The following is a 23048-nucleotide window of genomic DNA, read 5'->3' as shown; positions in this document are numbered from 1 at the left end:
TTTGGGAGGGTGTGGTAAGTGACGTCGGCGACTGTCGATTAAGTATGAAATTTTCCAGCCAACTAGGGCAAAGCCATTGAAAGAGGGAAAGTGAGCGCAAACAACTGAGCTGACAGCATTCGCAATCAAATTGCTTGTTCTCTCAGAATTCAATGCTAATTTCCATCTCACAAGATAATTCCTGTTGCATACTATGATATACGGCCATACTTACGTAATTGGCGATTTTAGTTTAGCTATACATTTATTTTGTAGTTTTACTCGGCGCTATCGCAGTGCATCGGTAAACGTGGACACTTGCTTTTGCCGAATAAGCGGCTACAGGTATCTGATTTGAAGGAGCAGAAGGTTTTTCGTTATCAGCTGAAATAAGTATTCGGGGCTGCGGCAAGACAGGTAGGCAGAATTCAATCTCTCGTTGGGCAGGCTTTAGAAAATTACAGATCGAATTGCCTTCTTATTAAATTTAGTAAATAAACATGTTGCAGCTAGTTTACAGCGTGCTCTGTTCAGTCTGATAATAACCTACTATTTTATGGAGTTAACAGTCCAGAGTAACGTGTTGCATTCAGCAAATTTGTCAACCTGCTGGCAGTGCTAGTTTAAATGCAGTCTTCTGATTCCTTATTCTGGTTTTTGGTTATGAATAAGTATGTGTAAATCGGTGAAATAATCCACATTTACTGGTTTCGTGCTTTCAATTTCCGTGGTTAGTAAAATTAGTTGGCAAATTTAAAAGTGCTAACAGTTTCGGAGTGGATTCATTCACACAGTTCTCTTCTTCAATGAAACGTCATTGAATACCAATGCCACGCTGTTATCATAATACAGTATCATATGAAGTATGTTTACGCTGATGTACCACCATAAATTTCAACCTTATGCACTGGTTGATAAATAAACGACGGAATAACAAATCGCTGCATATATCAGAACAGACGTGGCTTATTTCGTTGATATTTGTTTACGTTTTACTTCTCTTAATTTCGCCAAGCACTTCGTAATGTGTAATATCATAAACATGATATTCCCAGTTCTCTATTTACATTTACAAATGCACATATAGAATTTTACGGGATAGGGATGGGCCTTCGGAGGTCGAGATTTTCCAGAAGTAAATGGTGAGAATATGTGAGAGATGACGCTTGTAACCATTAAGTCGTAAACAGTCACGGTGATCCTTGATCGTGTTGTTGTAATAGGCTTTTAGGTTCACTCTGGGGGGAAAAAAGAAAAAAAAAAAACTTAACCCAGTGTTCGCTTGTGGGACGTCATCCCTCTAATCACAGCCCTGCTTAGTTTTTTTTTTTTTAATTATAATTATTTTAAAACAGAGTTACTTGTTTTTAAAAAAACACACTCTCAGGTTCAAATGCATGACTATTACAAATACTATTCCAACACTGCTACTACTACTACTACTACTACTACTGCTAATAATAAGATGGCTATTATTATTATCATCAATATTATAAGTATTGGTATTAGCAGTAGTATACAACATAAAATGTAACATGGAAAATACCGTGAAAATATAAGGTTATCTAATAACATTTTAAGCTATAGCCTAGTAACATTTGACGTCGATGTACGAGGTAACATGCATTGTTAAAATGGTGAACATGTCATATATTCATGGGTCATCAAATGAAAAATTGCTGATAAAGGAAAGTCATGGGCGATGGAAATACAGTAATAGCATTACACGAAGAAGTAAAAAATATAAAACTGTGTGAAAATTGTATATTGAGCAAACTCAAAGTATTGAGGAGTTTAGGCTTTTGTGGTGGTAATGAGAGACTTTTACAGTCCAGCATCATTATGTAGCCATGGAGTATGAAGATAGAAATGTATAAATTGAGCAATGAAGAGATAGAAAAGGTAACGTGAAGAGAGTGAATTATAGAAGATATGTGAAGCAGAAGAAATGATTGACATGGACGAGTAGTCTTATTTATAGTTTTAAAAAGATAGATTGTTTTATTTAAGTGCAAATTGAAGCAATATTTTATGTAGTTTTTTTATTTTGTCCTTATATAAAGTATATATGTTACTTTTTCCTTTTTACAAATCTCTTTTCTCAATTCAGCAGTGAAAGACAGTAATGTTCTTGCTGGCAAACCTAATATGTCAAGGTCATGGATTTCTAAGAACCACTCTGTTATTTCATTATCCAAAACTGTACACCATGTAACTAAAACAAGCTTCAAAAACCAAGCCAAGGAATACGTCTATTCAGTGGATATGTAATATAGCATATGTGGGAAAACAAGAGATATTATGCACAGTTTGATGCATTGTGGGAAGTGGTGTTTGAAGGGCAGGCAAACACAGCATGTTTTGTGTTCAGCTGGGAGAATGATCTTCAGGATAACTTGCCCATCTTATCTGTCAGTTTTGCTGCTTAAATGCTACATTGTACACAAGACAGGACTTATCACACCAGCCAATGGACCTTTACTGACCAATTCATTGCAAAATGGACATTTATTCGGAAATTGTTCAGTTGAAGAACTTTGTCTAAATTCAGAGGAAAAGGGCTCTGACATAAATGATTGGCTGTAAAGTGTTTTACGGCAGAGTTGTAGCCATGGGGCTGTCTTTCATATTTGAGTGGTGCCAGCAATTTGATAGTGACACTGGCCATTTGAAATCAAACCGGAGACACATTGCAGGTGAATGGTCATTGGATTATTCCCCCTAAAGAAAGACTGCTCCAAACCAAATGAGCCCATTAGTGATTACAATCGGTTGGACATCAGTCCTGTTACATTTGAAGTTCCAGATATGGAATACTTCTGTCCTTAGTCATATAGTAAATCACAAACAGTAACAAGACATTTTCACAGATATTGTTTTATAATCAACTCATGTGCAGCAGTTCATGTGCAGAAAAATGATCAGTGAGCGAAGACAACAAAAAAAATAATGTACTTTGTTGTACATGTAAACGAGCAAGTGTGCTGATTAGTGTTCTTGTTTTAGAGTCGCACCCTCCAGCCCTATATTCCTTTACACGTGAAAAAGGCTACAACGCCCCAGCGGCAGGTGTGTCAGATCCAGTGGCAGGTAAATTGCCCTGAGCTCCATTCAGGATAATCAGGCTGTCTGCTCTACTGTCTTCAGATTTCACACCTCCCCTGCAATCCGTTTACACGGCATGTTTTTCCCCTTTCGAAAAATTTGAAATGGCCATTTCTTAAACGCTTCCGTCCGCATTGAGGGCGGAATAAAGCGCAAGATGGGGAGTAACTGCGTGGCCTTGGCCCTTTGTTCAGAGTTATGCGATACTGGCTTGTGGCCATTTTCCTGAGAAGTAGCTAGGTGGCAGTATGGCCGTGGTGAGTGATGATCACTGATTATCACACCAGTCTGGGAATCCAGTGCAAGAAAAGCCTTGAACAAAAGATTACAGCCGGATCATACCAAATATTGTTTTAAATGTCATTACAAGAATTTGAAGTGCTTTGAATCGACGCGTACGCTGTTACTGTAGCATTTCGGTTGCCTCGTTTCTCGTGCTTTGAGCAGCTCTGCTGTGATTCATTGACCATCCTCTGGGTACGTTCGGCACAAACTTGCCGTCTTGATAGAATAGTTCATGGTACTGTATTGCGTGGGACCTTTTCAGTCCGTATTTGTGCAGTGGGTTTTAAAATGTGTCAAGTTAAATATTTAATTGATTGAAATTATATGAAGGAATAGCTTCATCTGCTTTTCCCTTGTGGGTAGGGATAGCCTAGAGTTCCTGTCCTCTTACAGGCTTCAAACTACTGCAGGAACGTATGGTTTTAGAGAGGCAGAAGTAATCCTGCAGGACAGTGTGCAGTGACTGGAGGGGGGGGGGTGGTAAACCTGAAGGATAGTTTGCAGTGAGTTAGGGGTGGGGGGTAAACCTGCAGGACAGTGTCCATCGAGTGGGAAAGCAGTAAACCCTCCCAGCATCACCTTGCGCTGGACCCTCAGTTTCACTTTGATGGTAATTAGCTGGGATTCCAGCCCCCATTGAAATCGGCTGTGCATGGTGTTCTTTGTAAGAACACGGCGTCTTCCTCATGTGGTCTCATTAACAGACCTGGCACCTGTTACTGGGGCTGGTTTGTTGTGGATGGCTGCCAGATTGCAGGTTCAGAAGGTGTAATCTCTGTTCAAAGGACAGCTTGTGGACTGCTTTGTTTAGTTTCGGTCTGTCCGTGGAACCGGCAGCGGTTATCAATTCCTCCATTTGACTATGGAAAAGTAAGTTAATCACTGTTTGTTATTGTGCTGAATGATATTCTGTTTTACATACTTTTTATTGTAAAGCATTTAATAGGAGCGTGCCTTTTCCTCATAACGGTAAATATGTGCTAGCATTGTTGTGGTGCTGTGTCAAGCTGGTCAATTAAAGGTCAAGCTGGATGCAGGTGAGCTTCATTAAATGACTCACATCCCATGAGCTGAAGTGGCTTAAGCTGCGTAGTAACAAAATTGCCTGTATCTCTTTTAACCGTAACCTGAGCCTACATTCAAATCAAAGCCTGATTGACACTGTTATTTTGTGCTGAAAGGGGTTGCCTGTCTGATGTTTTTGTCCACAGTCCACGTGGTGCAGATCTCTGCGTTTACGTGCTAGCATGCTTTTATTCGCTAGCATGTGTTTACACGCTAGCATGCGTTTACTCGCTAGCATGCATGTTTACCCGCTAGCATGCACATTTACCCGCTAGCACGCGTGTTTGATGACAGGCATGTGTGCGTTGTGCAGAGGAGCAAACCTGCCCCGGTGCATACAGTTCAGAGAATCCTGGGAGCGACAATGCCAGCATCAACATGTCACGGTCTGTACTCCAGGAGTCCAAATTTTCCAGATAAGACTAGCTTTTGTGTTAGTGCCCCTGTGAGGATGTTTGCTTGCTGTTCGTAACAACATGTTTGTGTTTTTAATTCTCCAGCGAGAGACCGATCAGGTTTTGCTTCTGAAATGTGCAGTAGCATTTCCCCCCTTTTGTTAAAATATTGAATTTGTTTTTTTGTTGGCACGGCCAGGATAATTTACCTCGACAATGGTGCACATTATTACACTGGATCTCAGTGTCTTAGCAGAATGAGTCTCTTGGCACTTCGGTATAGTGGTTCTTTTATTGTCCTACCACCAATATAGATAAATGTTCAATTATGCAGTAATATGTATCTTCCCCAGGCTTAAAGAGTCAAGACCTAGATAAATTTGTCTGTGGGAGGGGGTTTTTTTTTTAGCAAGAGTCACACTCACCTCAGGGGTCCCATGACTTTTTTTGGATGGTTTTTGGAATAATTAGCTTTTTTAATGAAGAGGCTGAGCCTGAGTAATGCTTAGGCCAGGGGGTCCTCAGTCTTATCCAGAAAGGGCTGGTGTGGGTACAGGCTTTTGTTTCAACCAAGCAGTAACACACCTGAGTCTGCTCATTAACAGATAGTGTCTTTGCTAATGACCATGATTTGTAGAATGTGGTGTGTTACTGCTTTGTTGAAACTAGAGCCTGCACCCACACCGGCCCTTTCTGTATAACATTGAGGACCCCTGGTTTAGGTTGACCCTTGGTACTCTCCCTCCTCTTCTCACTTCGCATATCTCTCATGGGCTAGCACAGTGGCTATCACTGGAGATCTACCGTCCTGCAGGTTTTCATTCCAACCCTAACAAAGCACACCTCATTCAACAGAGATTAGAGATCTCAATTGAGCTGCTAATTAGTAAAATCAGGTGTGCCATATTAGGGTTGAAATTAAAACCTGGATGGTAGATCTCCAGGAACAGGGTTGGCTACCACTGGACTAGCAGCAGGAGGACGTGGGGCTGTATGCTCTACTCTACTTTTTTCAGTTGCTTTTAAGTTCAGTTAATCAAAAGCAGACCTGTCCAGTCTTATCCAAAAATGGCTGTTGTGGGTGCATGTTTTTGTTTTAGCCTGGCACTACAACACCTGATTCAACCAATTAACTAATCAGTTATGATCTTAAAATTCAATCACAACCCTGATCAGTAGAATCAGGTGTGCTAGTGCTGGGCTGAAAAAAAAAACCTGCAGCCGCACCAGATAAATTATTTGCAAATGTAACTGATACTCGAAATGTATTCAAAAATATATTTATAATGATATTGAATCGATCTGAAGTAATTGATTTAGTAACTATTTGCTATTTACAGCTACAAATCATTTGGCATTCACAATTACAAGTACTGTTGTTAGAGCCTTTATGTAGAATAGCAAATAGAGCAACATTTATTGCTCTTATGTCATGCTTTAATTACAACATTTAACCTAATTGCAGCATGTATTGTACAACAACATAACTCTTCTCCGTGGTCATTTAAGGATGGAACTAAAAAATGAGACCCACTCTAAAGTCACAGGTCTTAGTAGATTCTCCATCAGGCCCTGTGTCTGGGGTGGATTTCCATATCTCCAGATGGCCTAGTCAACAGCATTCTCTCACAGTTAAATTTCCGGCATTAATTCAACTCTAACAGAGTTCATATGGGTCCAATTGGGTTGATTAACATGAAACATTTTACTTTGCTCTTGTTGAGGTCTCCATGAAAGTGGTGTACATCATTTTGAAGCACTATAATGTGAAGTAATGGGAGTTTAAAATAAGGAAACAACCTTCAATTTTATTTAATTTACATATTGTTTTAAAACTGGTTGTGCTTAAGGCTGTCGTCTGGGCAGTCACACAAACACCCGTTACCCGCCATTCTTGGCCATAGACAGCTACTTCGTTGAATCTAACAATCATTAACCTGCTGATCAACTGTTTGTCTTAACTATTTACAGTGTCATATAAGGTCACCGGGTCCAAACGTGAAGCTTATTGAGATCTGGTTCCACCCTCATTGGCACCAGACCAAGGCTCAGTTTGTCTGTGCTGAACGTGCTTTGGTTCTTAAACCAGCCTTGAGTAATGTTTGTTGCTTTTATTTGTAAGCCATAACAAGAAAACAGTACATTAACATATTTTATCAGTAATGGATTGTGATTATTTGATATCATCTGTCTTTGCTGTTAATTGTATATTATTTATGATTCTGAATTTATGTCATGTACAAATAAGGATAACTCAAAGTTAATGTTTTAAAGAGTCCTAGATTTTGAATTAGAGTAAGCCAGGTGATAATTTCCCCTGAATTTTATTACTCAGTAATGGAAAAAGACATACACTCAAGATGATTCAAAGTACAATCTGTTATCTCTGTTGGAGCATTTGTCCCTATAATCTAATTATAAAAGGCATTTGAGATCCACACTCATCAATAAATTATCTTTACTTAACAGTTACATATGCAAAAACTTGCATGTTTGGTTGATGAAAACAGTACAGTGCTGTCACTGCTGTGAAAAAGTATTTGCCTTCTTCCTGATTTCCTCTATTATTGTATATCTACCAGAATGAATAGTTTCAGATCTTTATACAAAATGTAATATAAGACAAAGGGAACCTGAGTAAGCACAAAACATAAAAAAGTTATCAAACATCCATATTACCCATGTGAAAAAGTAGCCTAATTGTCCCCTTAAACTTCATAACTGGTTGCACCAGCTTTAGCAGCAATAACCCAATCCAAACACTTCCTATAATTTTGTATTAGTCTTTCACATTGCTGTAGTAGAGGAATTTTATCCCACTGTCTTTTTTTGCAGAGCTGTTTTCATTCAGGCAATTTGGTAGGGTTTCAAGCATGAACTGCTCGTTTCAGGTCCTGTCACAGCATCTCTATGGGGTTCAAGTCAGGACTCTGACTAGGCCACTCCAAAACTTTCATTTTGATTCTTTTCAGTCATTCAGATGTGGACTTGCTTTTGTCTTTTAGATCATTACCTTGCTGTATAATCCAATTACGCTTCAACTTCAGCTCACAGACAGATGCCTGGACGTTCTCCTTAAGAAATTTCAGGTACAGAGCAGAATTCATGGTTCTTTCAATAATGGAAAGTTGTCAAGGTCCCAAGGCTGCAAACCATCCCCATACCATCACACCACCCCCACCATGTTTGACTGTTGGTATTATGTTCTGACTGGGAAATGCTGTATTTGCAGTTTGCCAGACATAATGTGCCCTGTGTCGTTGAAAAAAATTCACTTTTAACTGATCTGTCAATTTAACATTATCCCAAAAGGTTTGGGGATCATCCAGGGATTTTGCAAATGTACGACGAGCATTGATGTTACTCTTGGTTAGTTTCTACCTTGCTACTCTGCCATGAATCCATCCCTTTTTTGTCTCTTTCTTACTGTGGAGTCATTTTATGTTTTGTCTAAAGATCCAAAACCATTCAGTGTGAGAAATATGCAATAATAGAGGAAATTAGGAAGCGGGCATATTTTTTTGTCCTTGTTTTGTCAAGACCTGAACTTTAGTTCAGATTCTTTTTTCAGTGTTTCACATCATAATTTTGAAACAATCTACTCGTAATGAAGACTGTGAATTTGATATCTATAATATCTTCTGGGTCACATCGTCTTAATCAAACAAAATACAGTAAATTAAAACAAAAGCTCTGTGCTTCTGCAATTCCTGCTTTGAACATGTTTTCAGTTTTGACGGTCTCATCATATTAGCTACATTAACAGGAGCGATTACATTGGGTGGAATATGGTAGTTAAATTCAAGTGGGAGTAATGACACACACACATAAAGTGAACTGGAACTGTGACAGTTAAATACTGAGAAGTCTAGACTTGGGTTGAGATAATGAATTAAATCCAGCTGGGTTCTGTTGCTTTTTTATTATAGTATCACCATAAGCAGGCAGAATTAACAGGTCTTTGGCTGTGCATAATGAAACAGCCAATTTAGCCAGCCAGAGCTAATTACAACTATGGTGTCTTGATCACTGCGATAACTAATCATCATAGAAAAGGTACTGTCGGTCCTGTGGTAAACATACTTGTGGGGAGAAGTGCTATGATTTCCAAGATACTTGTGAAAATTTGGGTGAACAAATTGGGCTTGGTGGATTTATATGTTTTTCTTATTATTTCATTTGATGGATTCCTTGTTCTCAAAGAAGGATATATTTGATTTCTTGTATTTTGATTGTTTAGATATTGTGTTGAGCTGTGTGTGTGTGTTGTACTTTGGGTCAGTGTAGATGTGTGATTCTGTCTATCCCTGTGTGTGCTGCAGCAGGGCTTCTCAGTGACGAGGGCCTGTGGATAATGAGATAGATCCAAAATGGCTGGCTCTCCAGGCAATGAGCTACCTCTCCTGCAGCTTCAGGAGGTGGACTCCAGCAAGGTTGGGGAAAGCGGGGGCTCCTCGGGGTTGCTGCCCACCATGTATAACGGTGCCCTGCCCGCCCTGAGCATGGAAAGCCATGCCGTCTGCATCCCGTCCCCCTACACGGACAGCAGCCACGACTACGCCGCCCTGACCTTCTACAGCCCCCCCATCCTGAGCCACGGCGGCCCTGCCAACCCCGAGAGCCCCGCCGCGCGCCAGTCCCTCAGCCCCTCCCTCTTCTGGCCGGCCCACGGCCACCACGGCCACGTGTCCCCGCTGGCCCTGCACTTCCAGCAGCCCCTGGTGTACAGAGAGCCCACCCACTCCCCGTGGGCGGAGCCCAAACCGCTGGAGCACGGCCAGGCCCAGACCAGGTACCCGAATCGCCGCATCATCGCTCCTCCTCCTCCCACTACTTCCCTAATGCGTTTCAAATGCTCACCTTGTTCAGAGCAATTAATCTGAGACGAGGTTTAATTTATACCATAATGTTCTGTGAGAACATTTATGCCACTCAGTATGTCCTTAGGAAACCCAGCTTTAAGACCAAGGAGATCTTGGGCCGATTGGTGCTATCGCGCGGTGGCGGGGCTCCTCATTCCCTCCTGTGATTTCTCTGATAGCAGCGTGCCTCCTTGCTTCACTGGCAGCTACCTGTGTCTTTCTGCTGGTAAAGCCTTTTTGCTGTTGAATATCAGCCTGCGGTGCGCAGGGTTTTGGCATGATTACCTCCCCTGTCCCGTCAGAGGCATTGTTCCTGCTTTATTCAGCGTAACAATCCTCTCCTCACACTGCAGGATCCCATTATGTGGAGGTGTGACTAATAGCTGCAAGGAACCTGAACTGGGGCTGTCTCTTTATGAACTTTGCAAGCTGCAGACACGCGGTTTCCGAGAGCAGAAATGGGTGGCAGGAAAATCAATCGCAGATCATGCTTACCAAAATCTAAAAATCACGAAGGTCATCTCTGCATGTGAATGCTTTATGTTCTGTTTTCGACTTCACGCAGTGAACAGGGACTTGTTCGTTCGATGGCGTTGTGGCTCGTCTCGTGTCCTGTGCGTTGGCCTGGTGGGGCCTGCTGACTGCTGCCCTCTTGTGTTGTCCAGCAAGCTGGCGGGGAAGAGGATGGCGGTGAGCGAGGAGGGGACGAGCTCCGTCGGGGGCTGCTTCGCGGGGAAGGGAGACATGCACTTCTGTGCCGTGTGCCATGACTACGCCTCGGGGTATCACTACGGGGTGTGGTCCTGCGAGGGCTGCAAGGCCTTCTTCAAGAGGAGCATCCAAGGTACCCCAACCTTTATCACCTCACCTCCTTTTGGGTAACCCCCCCCCCCCCCCCCCCCGCTCCTGGGCACCTGTGCCACCTCCCTCCCGACAGCACTCATGTTCCTGTTGTGTCTGTTTGCACTTTGTGTGTCTCGGTGGACGAGCAGCCCAGCAGTCTCTCATTTATGCTTGCAATTTATCGCCAGTGCTGAGTGACAATGAATGCAATAGCGTTCATTAGCTCATTGATCAACCGCTTGTTGACTGTAATAATTCATGTGGAGCTTTCTCATATCTTGGATGTTAGAAACTGGGCCTTTTCAATTTTAGTTAAATCTGAGGCTAACTGTAACGTATATTTAAGGTTTGATTTGGGCAATCAAACTGGGGAGGGAACGCAAGGGACTATATAACCAGTCAGAAGTGGGAGATGATTAGGTGGCTAGAAGCAGAAAGCCAGTTGGTTGCTGCATCTGCTTGTCTATAGATGAACCAGAGCAAAGTGTCCAGTGCTTGTGTATGTATTCTTCCCATTAATTTGGGGATGAAGGTCTCTGTACCCTGTCTGCCCTGCAGGGCACAATGACTACATCTGCCCCGCCACCAACCAGTGCACCATCGACAAGAACCGGCGCAAGAGCTGCCAGGCCTGCCGACTCCGCAAGTGCTATGAAGTGGGCATGATGAAGTGTGGTACGGGCCTCGTCTTCCGCTGATTGCTTTCTCTTCCTTCCTCTCTTTCACCCACCAACCTCTTCTTTTATTCTGCTCTCCAACACTTGTGATGACTCTTTTACTTTAATGGTGCTGATGTTCCCTCGAGCACACACGGCAGTCGGTTTCGATCACTTGACACTTGGCACTTGTTTGCCTCACTAAAAAACATCTGTGAAATATTCAGCCAGCGCTAATGGCATTGGCTTTTTGTGCCCCTCATATTGCTATCTTTGCTTTCGCTCATTCTGCGAAGCTCACAGAGTTGACAGTGCGGCAGAAGCACGGTCCATATTTGGCCCTGTTTCTGCGATGCACCGTAGAGCTGATAATGTGTGACTGTAATGATGATTCATTACAGTTCAGGAAGTAGTTTTATGCTGGGCTGACTATCAGGACCTCTGTAGATGAGCCGGGGGTTTAATATTAGTGTTGTTTTACACAGACATCGTCAGTGTGTAGGCATAGCCTTTGTATTTGTACCAGTATTCGTTATACAGCTGGATCCTACAAATGCATTGAATGTGAATGTTTTTTTAAAGCCTCGCTCTCTTTTCCAGGTGTGAGACGGGAGCGTTGTACCTACCGGGGGGCGCGACACCGCCGCATGCCCCACATCCGCGAGTTGGCGGGCACAGGGGGCGGGGCCAGGACCCAGAGGCGGGCCGAGGGAGTCGTCCCTCAGACGCGGGAGGCGCAGTCCTCGGCGCTCACGCCCGAGCAGCTAATCAACCGCATCATCGAGGCGGAGCCGCCGGAGATCTACCTCATGAAGGAGCTGAAGAAGCCCTTCACCGAGGACAGCATGATGATGTCACTCACCAACCTGGCCGACAAGGAGCTCGTCCTCATGATCAGCTGGGCCAAAAAGATCCCTGGTCAGTCGCATGAGTGTTTGTGTGTGTTTGTGTTCCTGCGGGTGTGTTTGTGTGTTTTTGTGTTCCTGCAGGTACGCGTGTGAGTGTGTGCGTACGTGCGTGCGTAAGTGCGTATTTATGTGCGTGTTTTCATGTTGACGTGGGTTTAATTCAGCTGAGGTCTCAGCTCTTCAGAGATTCTTCGGATGAGGAGATGAATGAAAACGCATATTCTATTTTATTCCATAGTTATTTAGAAAACGTGCCTGCAAATCATATGGTAAACAATGCAACGTAAAGGAGAATATGCAACTGTTATTACAATTAAACAGTAAAAGTTTAAAAGTTTCAATGGCTTTATATTTTGTTATTTTTCATTAAGCATGTAGTTCTTAAGTTCTTAAAAAAACATTCCTTGTTACACCCAGAAACATTCTCTTTGGGCTTCTGTTTTGTAAGGGGCCTATTATTTGATCTTGTTGACTCTCTGATTCCTGGTGGGATGTGCCCTACTTGAGTCACCAAAAGGCTCCTCAACTTTCCGTCCCTCTCTCCTGCCTGTACTTTCTCTGATGGGAGTGGGCCTCTTCAAATAGCTGGCAGCTACCTGTGTCTTTCTGGTGGCAAAGAGGCCTTTTTACAATTCACTCTCTGCCCTAAGCATGCTGGTTTTTTTTTTTTTTTTGGACGATTACCTCCCCTGTCCAGTCAGAGGCATTGTTCCTGCTTTCTTCAGTGTTACAGTTTGTGCTTCACACTGCCTGGTGCGTAAATCCAACAGGTTACCAGTAGAAGGAGGTGTGACCAGTGTGTGCCGCAGTGATTCTAGGGCTGTTCTTTATAAACTTTGCAAAATTGCAAATGAGCACATTCTGGGTGAAAGACGTGGATGATGTGCAAATGAACCTTCATCACCTTATAATGATCATGCAGCTTTAATTGCAAGGCAAGTTTGTTTGTATAGCACATTTCATACACAGAGGCAATTCAAAGTGCTTTACATAAAATAGATAAAAAGGAAAGAGCATTAAAAATAGTAAGTAAAAGTATAAAAGACATAAAAAAGAATAAAAATCACAGTGCATTTTAAAGTCAAGTGCAATTATTAGGATCAATTAAAGGCAAAGATGAACATAAAAGTCTTTGGCCTGTTTTTAAAAGTAGCCAGAGTTGGGGCAGATCTAAGATCTTCCAGAAGTTTATTCCAGCTATGTGTAGCATAATAACTGAATGCGGCTTCACCATGTTTCGTTTTAATCTTAGGAACAGTAAGCAGCCCGGTCCCTGATGACCTAAGAAGTCTAGTGGGTTCATAGGATGGAAGCAAGTCAGAGCATGTATTTTGGCCCTAAACCATTAAGTGATTTATGGACACGTAACAGTATTTTGAAGTCGATTCTATGACACAATGGTAGCCAATGCAGAGACCTGAGAACTGGTGTAATATGTTCAGCTTTCTTCGTTTTTTGTTAGAACTCTGGCAGCAGCGTTCTGAATGAGCTGTAGCTGCTTAACGGCACAATAAACCTGGAGTCAGCGACGTCCTCTTCTGTGGCACAGCCAGGTTACTCGTGTACTCAAGGTGGTGCGCTGCTCTTTAAACTGCTGCTTCACGTGTTACAGCGTGACCCCTTTGTATTACGTGCTGTATACATAATTGCCGTCTGAGTCTTTGTTCGCCTTTGTGTTGTCTTTGTGATTTCCCTGAAGGTGGTGCCAAAAATATTAGTTACACTACAGTGATGAAATATGGTTTTACAGTACAGTATACAATGCACACAGGGCTGGATCCTTGAGGTCCTCTTTGTACGTTTCATAGTGCTTTTCTTTGGAATTTTTTAAGTATTAACGTACATTTCAAATAAATTTTCACTGTTCATTCACAGTAGTGTTAAATGTATGGCAGGACAGATATGACAGTTAGGACAGTGTCAGTGGGGCTAGTGTCAGCATGCATCAGTGTTTTAGTTTTTGTATATCCAGGAGTCAATCTGACTACGACAGCATGTCAGTTCAGGCTGAGACAGAGACAGGAACTGTGTTTCTCTCAGTTTTTCAAATCAATAATTTGTCATTCACATTTCAGCCCAAAGCATAAGTGTGTTAATCCTGGCTTATGTCTGTGTGCTGGTCTCGGTCTGTGTGAATCTATGTGGCAGTATCTGTGTCCGTAGGGTTTGTGGAGCTGGACCTGTCTGACCAAGTACACCTGCTGGAGTGCTGTTGGCTGGAGGTGCTGATGCTGGGCCTGATGTGGAGGTCTGTGGATCACCCTGGGAAACTCATCTTTTCCCCAGACCTCAAGCTCAACAGGTACCCCTCTCTCTTCTTCTTTTCTTCGGTGTCTCTCCCTCTTTAATGTGACATTGCGGAAATACGTTTCCCAAGAAAGCTGGTAAAAGTCTTGTCTCGCAGATGTATCTGCTTTTGTCCTGTCCTCTGTATACTGTGTATAATGACAAAACTAGATTACGTACACACACAGATATTTAAGTACTAGCTACTGTACAGTGCAGTTCCAGCCTGGCGTATCGTTGATTGATTGTGATCGTATCTCTAGTAAAGCCTGCTGATTTCAGAAAATGGTAATCTTCTGGTGAGGTGTAGCATTGCACAGATTTGATCTGAGATTTGAAGAACAAGGGCTGGAGGACTGCTGAAGCTTTTCTCTCCTGCTTACTGGATTAGGACAGCGCACAACATGGGGGATATAGTTCTCAAAATGAGGGAAAGTTCCTGAGTGGAGCCGGCGAGGGAGTATTGAGAGCATTCATTGGCTCGCGGCCAGCGGCGAATAGCGGGCTCGGACACAGCCGCTTGTCACGGGCCCCCACGGTCGGTCCGCGGTGTGCTTCTGCTCTGTTTTCATGCCGAGGACGTCTGATTTAGATGCCCGTGTTCTTCCCCCCCCCCTAAGTCACGGAGCACTCCCACAGGCAATAGCTTTTTAGTTTTCCCTGGCATGCTCGGCCGCTCTCGGTTCCTCCGGCACGGCGCGCGGGGAACATTACTGTCTGCTGCATGTCTGCAGATAAGACGGATATTGGTCACGTTCTGTTCTCCTCGCACATGCTTCTGAATATTCCAACCTCCCGTAAATCGACCGCTGCTGCAATGTGTGGTGATAAGGAAAGACGACAGATGTTTTCACATAAATACACTTTGCATAATAAGGAATAAACGTAATAAACAGTCATATATGAATTTGTCTGTTGGTGCAGTTACCTTCTGATAGCTATAGAAGTTTAGTAATATTACAAGTATCCTTGTAAATCAGGTTCGGGAAAGTTTGCAGAGTTAAATACTGTACTAATGTTTACCCATTTTAGACTGCCTCATTTTATGATTCATATGAACTCGTATTCCACAGTCCACGTGAAGGTAAAAATGTATATTCACTTTAACTGGCTGTTTTCCTCAACTAGAGATTTTTATTACTGGTTATTGTGTCCATTATAGAATTTATTTGCTTACTAAACCCCACCACTTTGCTTTTTTACTATGCACCGAGTAAGTATCATCTTAAAGTGCACCTGTCTTAATGGATGGCACTGGAGAACCATTTATGATCTATTATAATTTAATATATAATATTACTGTAGCATTACTCATTTGTACAGCTATATATATTTACTTTATATAATATTTTCTTAATCTAACATTAAACCTGAAACATGTTTAGCCTCACTGCAGAGATTGGTTTGAAAAATATTAGGTTGTATAATGTAATATTAACTTGCTTGTGATGTTGCCCTTGGAGTGGTTGTCCTAAAATGCTCATGCTTCGGGGTAACACCGGGTAATTTCTCAGGAAAGGACCTACTGACCTTGACAAGGACTTTTACAGATTTTACAGATGTACCAAAGGTGCATTGATTTTGGTTGTGACTGACATTAATCATTGATTTTAGTGACATATGAAAAACAGCCAGCGCAACTCTTGCCAGGCAGAATGTGCCTTGCTGGCAGACCTGTGCCCTGTGGTGCTGTGTGTATAAAGTATGAGGAATTGGGTTACACACTCCCCATAGCCACAGTGATTATCTCAACTGGCTTAACTAACCTTGGTGTGTTCTCATAACACTTGCTTATTTTTCTCCTTGCTGTAACCCTTCTTGGATGTGCTAGTATATCTCCACGACATGACAATTTCCTGGGACAAAAAACATATGAAAAGTACAATTGCAGCGTGTGCCAATAGCTCGCATGAAATCTTGAGGAATATGTATTCGGGCTGTAGGACATTTTTAAGGCACACTGAATAACGGACATTCACAATCCACTGGTCCGTCTCTTGTCTTAGGGAATGTTATGGAAGCCCAGCATCTTTCATGACATTGTATGTTTGCAGTCATTAAGCAAAAGTGCAATGTAAGTTTTATGGCTAATCTGATCCTTTTTTGATGAACAAGTATAACTTTCTTTCTTACTCGCACAGTGAAACTGGTGCTACAGATAAGAAATAAAGTGTCTAATTTAGGGTTATGTGGCAGCTAAATTGCTAAAGTGTTCTTGAGCGATTTTTCCACCCATTTCCAACCATTTTTCTTGTATCCGAGCAGTGAATGATTCTGTGGTAACGGGACATAATCAAGGTAATTACACTCAACAAGCATTAAATCGGTCTTTATCCCCCATTCAGAACTAATGAAGTCTTGAACCTTTAAGTCATTCCTCACAAAGAGACGGAAATAGGCTCCAGCAGCAGCAGCGTAATAACCAGTTAACTGAACTTCGCTCAGTGCTCCATCAGATGGGTACATTTCCCATGCATTTCCAAGTAACTGCTGCAGATTTGGTAGAAGTGGGATGAGTAATGAATGCTCCTAATGCATTATGGGATGTGCGATTTTGGGCCTGTCCTTTTGCCAGGGATGAGGGAAGTTGTGTGGAGGGGATCCTGGAAATCTTCGACATGGTGCTGGCGGCAACCTCCAGGTTTCGGGAGCTGAAGCTACAGAGGGAGGAGTATGTGTGCCTCAAAGCCATTATCCTTCTCAACCCCAGTAAGTCCGGCCTGTAGGCAGTCAAGCCTGCTGACCTTGATGTTATTCCTGTCTGTCTCAAATGTCCCTGTCCCACGCTATCAAAGTCTCATCGGAAACAAGATTCCGCACTTAACGTAATTGGACTCAAAACTTAACGCGTGGTTTTCAGCTGCAATCAGGGGCCTTTGTTGCTGGAATAGTTTGAAAGCCAGAAGAAAATTTCAAAACAAAGCGTGTAATTTTGCTGCATCTTTAAAATAGTGTATTATGCACCACTATTACAGTGCCAGTGTTCCAGCTGTGTGGGCATCTGTGTCACAATTTCACGGCTTTTGTTCCAACAAACACCCCCCTCCCCCAACTATTATCTCCTGAAGAACACTGTTCTGTACTAATCTGTGCCTAAAGTAAGGTCACTGAACTGTTATTTGTGTCTCTTGGGGTCAAAACCAAGCCTAAAAAATTCCATCCACCAACTACAGGGCATAATTCAGCCAGTGCCTTCATTTCCTTTCAAAATCTGTGGAAAAAGTACAGATTGTGCAACTGAATTCAACTGGTAAAAGTCAGAGAGTGAGAGGGAGAGGGAGGGAGAGAGAGAGGGAGGGGGAGAGAGAGAAAGCGGGGAGAGGGAGAGAGGGCTAGGCCACATCATTCTAACTTATATTGGAAGCAGCTCAACAATGAGGAGTGTGTGCGCAAGGGAGGGGTTGGGAAAGCCTATCTCTGGACAAAACCGGAGGAGGTCCTCGCTGCCGCTCCTTATGCGTTAAATGACCTTCGTGGACGACTATTTCATCTCCAGCCAGATAACGGCTCGGCAGATTCACAAACACTGAGGAGAAACAGATAGCACTTCTGTTTACAGACCCATCCAAAGTCCCCAGTGAACGCCGCGGCAAGCTGAAACCGTGGTCTAAGGTTGAGAGCTTTGCGGCTTGTTTTTGTTGCGCCAAGAACCAAATTCTGGGTATGTGTAATCACGCTGGCCATTGCGCCGGCGTAGGTGCAGCCACACCGGCATCTTTTTCGTAGCTCCTGTGTGGTTAGCTGAGTGTAACCCTGTTGGTTGAAGAATGTGTGGACGAAATTCTGAAAAAAAAGTGCTGAAACCAGGGGCAACTGCTGCCATTGGAAACACTTTTAGCCACACGTTTGAGAGAGACGTGGCAGAGGGCAACTGCGGTGTTATCCCAGAGCGAAGTGGTAGCTCTCACTGAAAGCCCTGCCTTCAAGCCTTGTGATGCATGCCATATCATTTTTTTTTGCTGCCACAGAGTTTAGTCAGAATTTACGTACACAGTGTGGGGTCTCACATGCAACTCTGTAATTGCAATATTTTGCCAACCCATCAATGTGTAAAAGTCAGAATCAAAAAGTTTCTGCACACTGGACAGGCAAAATTCCCTTTTAAAATCCCCTTCTCAGAGCGGAAGTTTCAAAATACAAATGCTTTTCCCTTTTCTTGATTTCAGTGGAAGACCTGCTTGTCTCTGAAGTAAACAGTGCTAGTAAATGTGATGTACATTGTAGCTGTCTGAAATAGGAACAGAACATTTTATTTTGGAGCAAGATATGTCGCTGTTTTTCTAATTCCATGTTTAGTCTGGGAAATCTTGGTTTTACATTTAGCCTCTCAGAGTGAGTTACCATGGGCAGTTTGTCAAATATGTGTAGGACAGACTTGTATAATTACCACTGAAAAATTGCGAAGGTTTTTTTTGCATTTGCTTTATCAGCCTATTTACTATGAGAGGTCTCTGTTACAGTGTAGATGACACTGGTATGGTTTTAATTACTGAAATTAAAGGCCGTACCTACAGAGAAAATTAACAGTAAATCAGCAAAAATGATGTTCTTTCTGATTTTGGAATGTTCCTCAGGTAGGGTTAGCCGTCAGGCTTTTCTGCCTTGTCTAATTCAGAAATTGGTTGGATGGCCTCATGCCTCTGAATCAGTGCATGAAGAGGTGGTGCAAAACTTACATTTTTTTGCTAATGAGAAGGCACCTTTACGTTATAAATAGAGGATGATGTATTACATGGGATGCTGGATCAGGATTTAGCTGCTTAAAATTCATGGAGACTGAGGGCTATTTCTGCTCGCTTATTTTATCCTTCCTTGTCTCCTCGGTCCTCGACTGACCCTGAAATCGATCGAGGTCCGCCATCTTTAAGAACATTCTAACCTGTTAAGAGCAATGAGCTAGGAGGCTCCCGAAGGATGCTTGAACAAGGAAACATGAGTGCTTCCTTCACGGAAGTATACTTTTTCAGAATGTGTGAAATATATAAATGATCGACCTGTGGATCCACCTCTCCCCATCTGCCATATCTGTAATTGATGTGATTTCAAAGTTAGGCTTCAAGGACTCAATTTTTCCTGACACACTTTTCCTTGATTCCTCCGTCTTTGCATCCTTTCCTTGTGTCCTCCGTTGGATGGTGCTAAGGAGCTAGGAAAGGCCATGAGGAAAGGTTGCAAGGAGGTAAAAATAAGCGTTTCAAAGGAGCCCCAAGTGTCAAAAGTCAAATCAAAGTCTTAAGTGATACTGGTGATTCTTTTTGTGTTGCCTTTCTTCTCCTGATAGTGCCATCTAGTGTTTGGTACAGGCTGCTTATCATTGCAATGGAAAGCAATGGAACATTTCGGTGGAAGAGTTTGTCATGCGTATCTGTGCCTGGCAGAGTTTTTGAGAGGTCCTTGCTCTCTCTGTCTCCGGCGCAGACCTGTGCACAACGTCTAGCGAGACCCGCGAGGAGCTGGAGAGCCGCAGCAAGCTGCTGCACATGCTGGACTCCGTGACCGACGCGCTGGTGTGGACCATCGCCAAGAAGGGCCTGACCTTTCAGCAGCAGTCTGCTCGGCTGGCCCACCTGCTGATGCTGCTGGCGCACATCCGCCACCTCAGGTACAGCGGCCGCCTTCTCCGCCGCGCCGTGTGGGCGCTCTCCGAGCCTCCCCTCTTGGCCAGGGCTCCTCACGATACCCATTATTTTTTTGTTGCCGTTCTCTCAGTAATAAGGGCATGGAGCACCTGTCCAACATGAAGAGGAAGAACGTGGTGCCGCTCTACGACCTGCTGCTGGAGATGCTGGACGCCAACACCATGCACAGCAGCCGCATGTCGGCGTCGTACTCCTCCCAGCCGAGCCCGTGGTCCCAGGCCGCGCAGAGCCAGCCTGGCCCGCCGCCATCCTGCAGCGGGGAGTGCCCTTGTCCACCCAAGGAAAGCAGTGAGTAACGCCTTTACATCCTGCCTGGCCCGGCATGCTCTCCCCCCCCCCCGGGCTTCTTGGACTCTTGAGTCTGCTGGGATCTCGATGGTGGACTCACGCAGAACTGTACCCGAGGCCAGAAAACTATTTTCTTCAGCATTTTTACACTGCTTATTCCGTTTCTATTTTTTGCTTTTTATTGCATTTCAACAACAACAAAAAAAGTTGGCATGTCATATTTTCATTTTTTGGTGAGACGCCCCTCCTCCCCAAAGAAACCTGGAAATGAGAAATTTTTAAACTGCTTGATAGCCACTCTCTGCTCATAAAAGGCTCACAAGAACCTGACTCCTACCTGGCTAGGACTGCATAAGCTAAGGTGCTAGACCAAGTACTTAGCAGAGATGTGAGAATGATTAAAACAGGTAAACTGAGGCTAAACCCATAATGTATGTACTAGGCTACTGGATTCCCCAAGAGCACTTAAAAGCTGTGAATCATCTGTTGTACAGTACCAGAGCGTAGTATAATGTATTGCTATAGTACAGTGTACTATGGTCAGAAAAATCAAAATAGTCCAAAATATTTATTTTGATAAATTCCCCACCAATTTATGCATCACATAAAGCATATGGCCAACTTGGGTGCCAAATCTGTGTCTCCAGGTGTGCATAGTGAGGAGCCATTATGAGCAGTAGTCACCTGATGTTCTTTGCTGTTGACATGTATGTCTGCTGACCCCTTTGGGTTCAGAGATAGAGAGAGAGAGAGAGATTAAATAAAGACTTATACTTAACTTTTTGGGAGTTTTTTTTCAGTACAGTTAGCTGCCTAAGGCCATGAATCTGTCCCTTTGTGGGCCTAGATGGCTGTGTGGAGTTCTCTTACCAGTTCTTTCACAAGGTATCTAGCTAGGCCATTTATATTATTTTATGTTTGCTACATTTTAAAAATTTAAGTTTGCTTTACTTGCCATCTAACTCTCTTGATGGTTAGCGGTTTGATTCCAATTTGATTACAATTTGCTAACTAGCCAAATAAGGTTAAAACTGGATGTGCTGCTTAGCCTGCTTATGCCAGGGAACATTGGTTAACATGAAGTTAACTAATAACTTGCAAATGTTTGATCATAATTGTTTAGACTTGTATTCTGTTGCAATTAATCACACTTACATTATGTATGATAGAAAGATGGTTGTGTGTTGAAAATGATTGTTTGGTTTACGTGCGCTAAAATTCAGTCAGACAAGGCAGCCTGATACTGTAGCGTAATGCAAACACAATTATTGTCCATAAATTAGTATTTTTATTATGCTCTGTATTACCATTCATAAATGTATGTGAATTGACTATTCTTCACTCTAGGAGCTCGTGACATTCTGTCGAATTGATTGTCAGTTTTTGTGGTGAAACCAACATATGTGAGATATACATTTTGACAGTGAAGGCGTTTAGCTGACATTCTTATCCAGAGTGACTTGCCCAACTTGCATTGTATTTATGCAGCTGGGTATTTTTACTGAAGCATTTCAGGGTTGGTACCTTACTGGAAGGTACAACGACAGTGCCCCCACCTGGGAATAAAGGCTACAACCTTGGATTTGCAAGCCGTTGACCAATAGTTGCAAGCCCAGTTCCTTAACCGGAACGGCTTCCTCAAAGGCCAGCCTGGGATGGGGCTACAATGTAGGCAGACTCTACAGAATATAACTTTGCATTATGGGATTTGTATGAGGATTGTATTCCTTTTAAATTGGACCAAAGGCCCATTTCAAGTGTGGATATCTGGGGATATCAGCAACGAGGGGGATAAGATTCGGTTTAAATTTGTGTTGTAATATTCCTTTAAATGTTCCACAATATGAAGTAGTGCTCTGTGACAGTGCGTTTCATTGAAACTGTTAAGTGACTGGTGCTGTGTTTGGTCATGGAGAAGACAGTGTAAAGTCTGGGTTCCACACTGGGACCACAAGCTGAAGGGACTAATGGCGCAGTCCAGAAGGCCGGCCTAATGCCTGAGACTGCCATGCAGCTTCGCTCTGTGAACCCCCTTGGAAGGTTTGATGGGCTTTGTGCCTGAATTGCTCGTACTAAATTACCGTTCAAATGAAGTAACATTTTTTCCTGTTTTTGTAAGTTTTTTCTGTGAACCCTGGTAACATCATGCTGGAAACTCTTCAAAACTGTTTTTTGTCTATGAAGGGGATAATTTGTATCCGTAAATATATAACTGGTAATCACATTGTTTTTAATTCATTGTTTTTTCCTGTGATTTCTTGTAAATAGACATTGCTTGGTAATGCAATAGTTCTCAGTAAATCTTTAAAACTGTTTCAGTCAATTTTAAAAAAGAACACGTTTGAATAAATTTTCTTTGATTTTTTTTTGTTGTTTCCCCCACCCTCTGACCATTGTGTGATTTTCCTTTTTTTGCACTAAAATTGTCCTCCAAGAAGCAGCTTATTCAGTAAATGGTGCACTTTAAATTTAAACATGTTTCATGAGTTTCATTCTGAAAAGTTGACCTCCGGAAAAATATTCTCCTGCTCAATTTATTAAAATTTATTAAAGATTAGGACATAGTGTATTACAATTAGGTTTAAAAGAACATGGCCATGGCTTAATACTGTTGATCCACTTAACTTTCATGAATGTGCTGAAAATTATAAATCCTTTCATTGAGAACTCATCAATGCATTGCAATCACAAGGTATGTCTCTGCCAATTACAATCAGCTGCCATTATTATACCATGC

At 42.7% G+C, this 23048-nt stretch overlaps 1 protein-coding gene across 8 annotated transcripts; it reads left to right on the top strand.

Moving 5' to 3' along the window:
* Window positions 1-60: 60 nt before the first annotated feature.
* LOC135249010 (estrogen receptor beta) lies at window positions 61-22785 on the top strand. 8 transcript variants are annotated; one of them, XM_064324239.1, is made up of 11 exons: window positions 61-396; window positions 7835-7918; window positions 8142-8198; window positions 9152-9621; window positions 10357-10535; window positions 11093-11209; window positions 11791-12108; window positions 14262-14400; window positions 16960-17093; window positions 19803-19986; window positions 20094-22785. In XM_064324239.1, the coding sequence occupies exons 4-11, from the start codon at window positions 9200-9202 to the stop codon at window positions 20317-20319; spliced, it is 1719 nt and encodes a 572-aa protein (XP_064180309.1). In that variant the 5' UTR covers window positions 61-396; window positions 7835-7918; window positions 8142-8198; window positions 9152-9199; the 3' UTR covers window positions 20320-22785. The 8 variants fall into 8 exon arrangements, with proteins under 8 accessions (XP_064180309.1, XP_064180327.1, XP_064180281.1 ...); XM_064324247.1 differs by lacking the exon at window positions 61-396 and adding an exon at window positions 3881-4239; XM_064324257.1 differs by lacking the exon at window positions 8142-8198 and having other exon boundaries at window positions 9155-9621.
* Window positions 22786-23048: the final 263 nt, after the last annotated feature.

Source organism: Anguilla rostrata, chromosome 1 (genome assembly GCF_018555375.3).
Source record: "Anguilla rostrata isolate EN2019 chromosome 1, ASM1855537v3, whole genome shotgun sequence".
Classification (NCBI taxonomy): domain Eukaryota; kingdom Metazoa; phylum Chordata; class Actinopteri; order Anguilliformes; family Anguillidae; genus Anguilla; species Anguilla rostrata.
Note: the sequence above shows the minus strand (reverse complement) of the source record. Positions and strands in the feature narration are given on the sequence as shown.

What these genes read in the sequence shown, in the direction of transcription:
- LOC135249010 (XM_064324274.1), top strand. Translation starts at nt 9,200, where the DNA reads ATGGCTGGCTCTCCAGGCAATGAGCTACCTCTCCTGCAGCTTCAGGAG. An exon ending in CTGGGCCAAAAAGATCCCTG is followed by an intron (nt 12,109 to 14,261) that starts GTCAGTCGCATG and finishes CTGTGTCCGTAG; the next exon opens with GGTTTGTGGAGCTGGACCTG. An exon ending in CATTATCCTTCTCAACCCCA is followed by an intron (nt 17,094 to 19,802) that starts GTAAGTCCGGCC and finishes TCTCCGGCGCAG; the next exon opens with ACCTGTGCACAACGTCTAGC.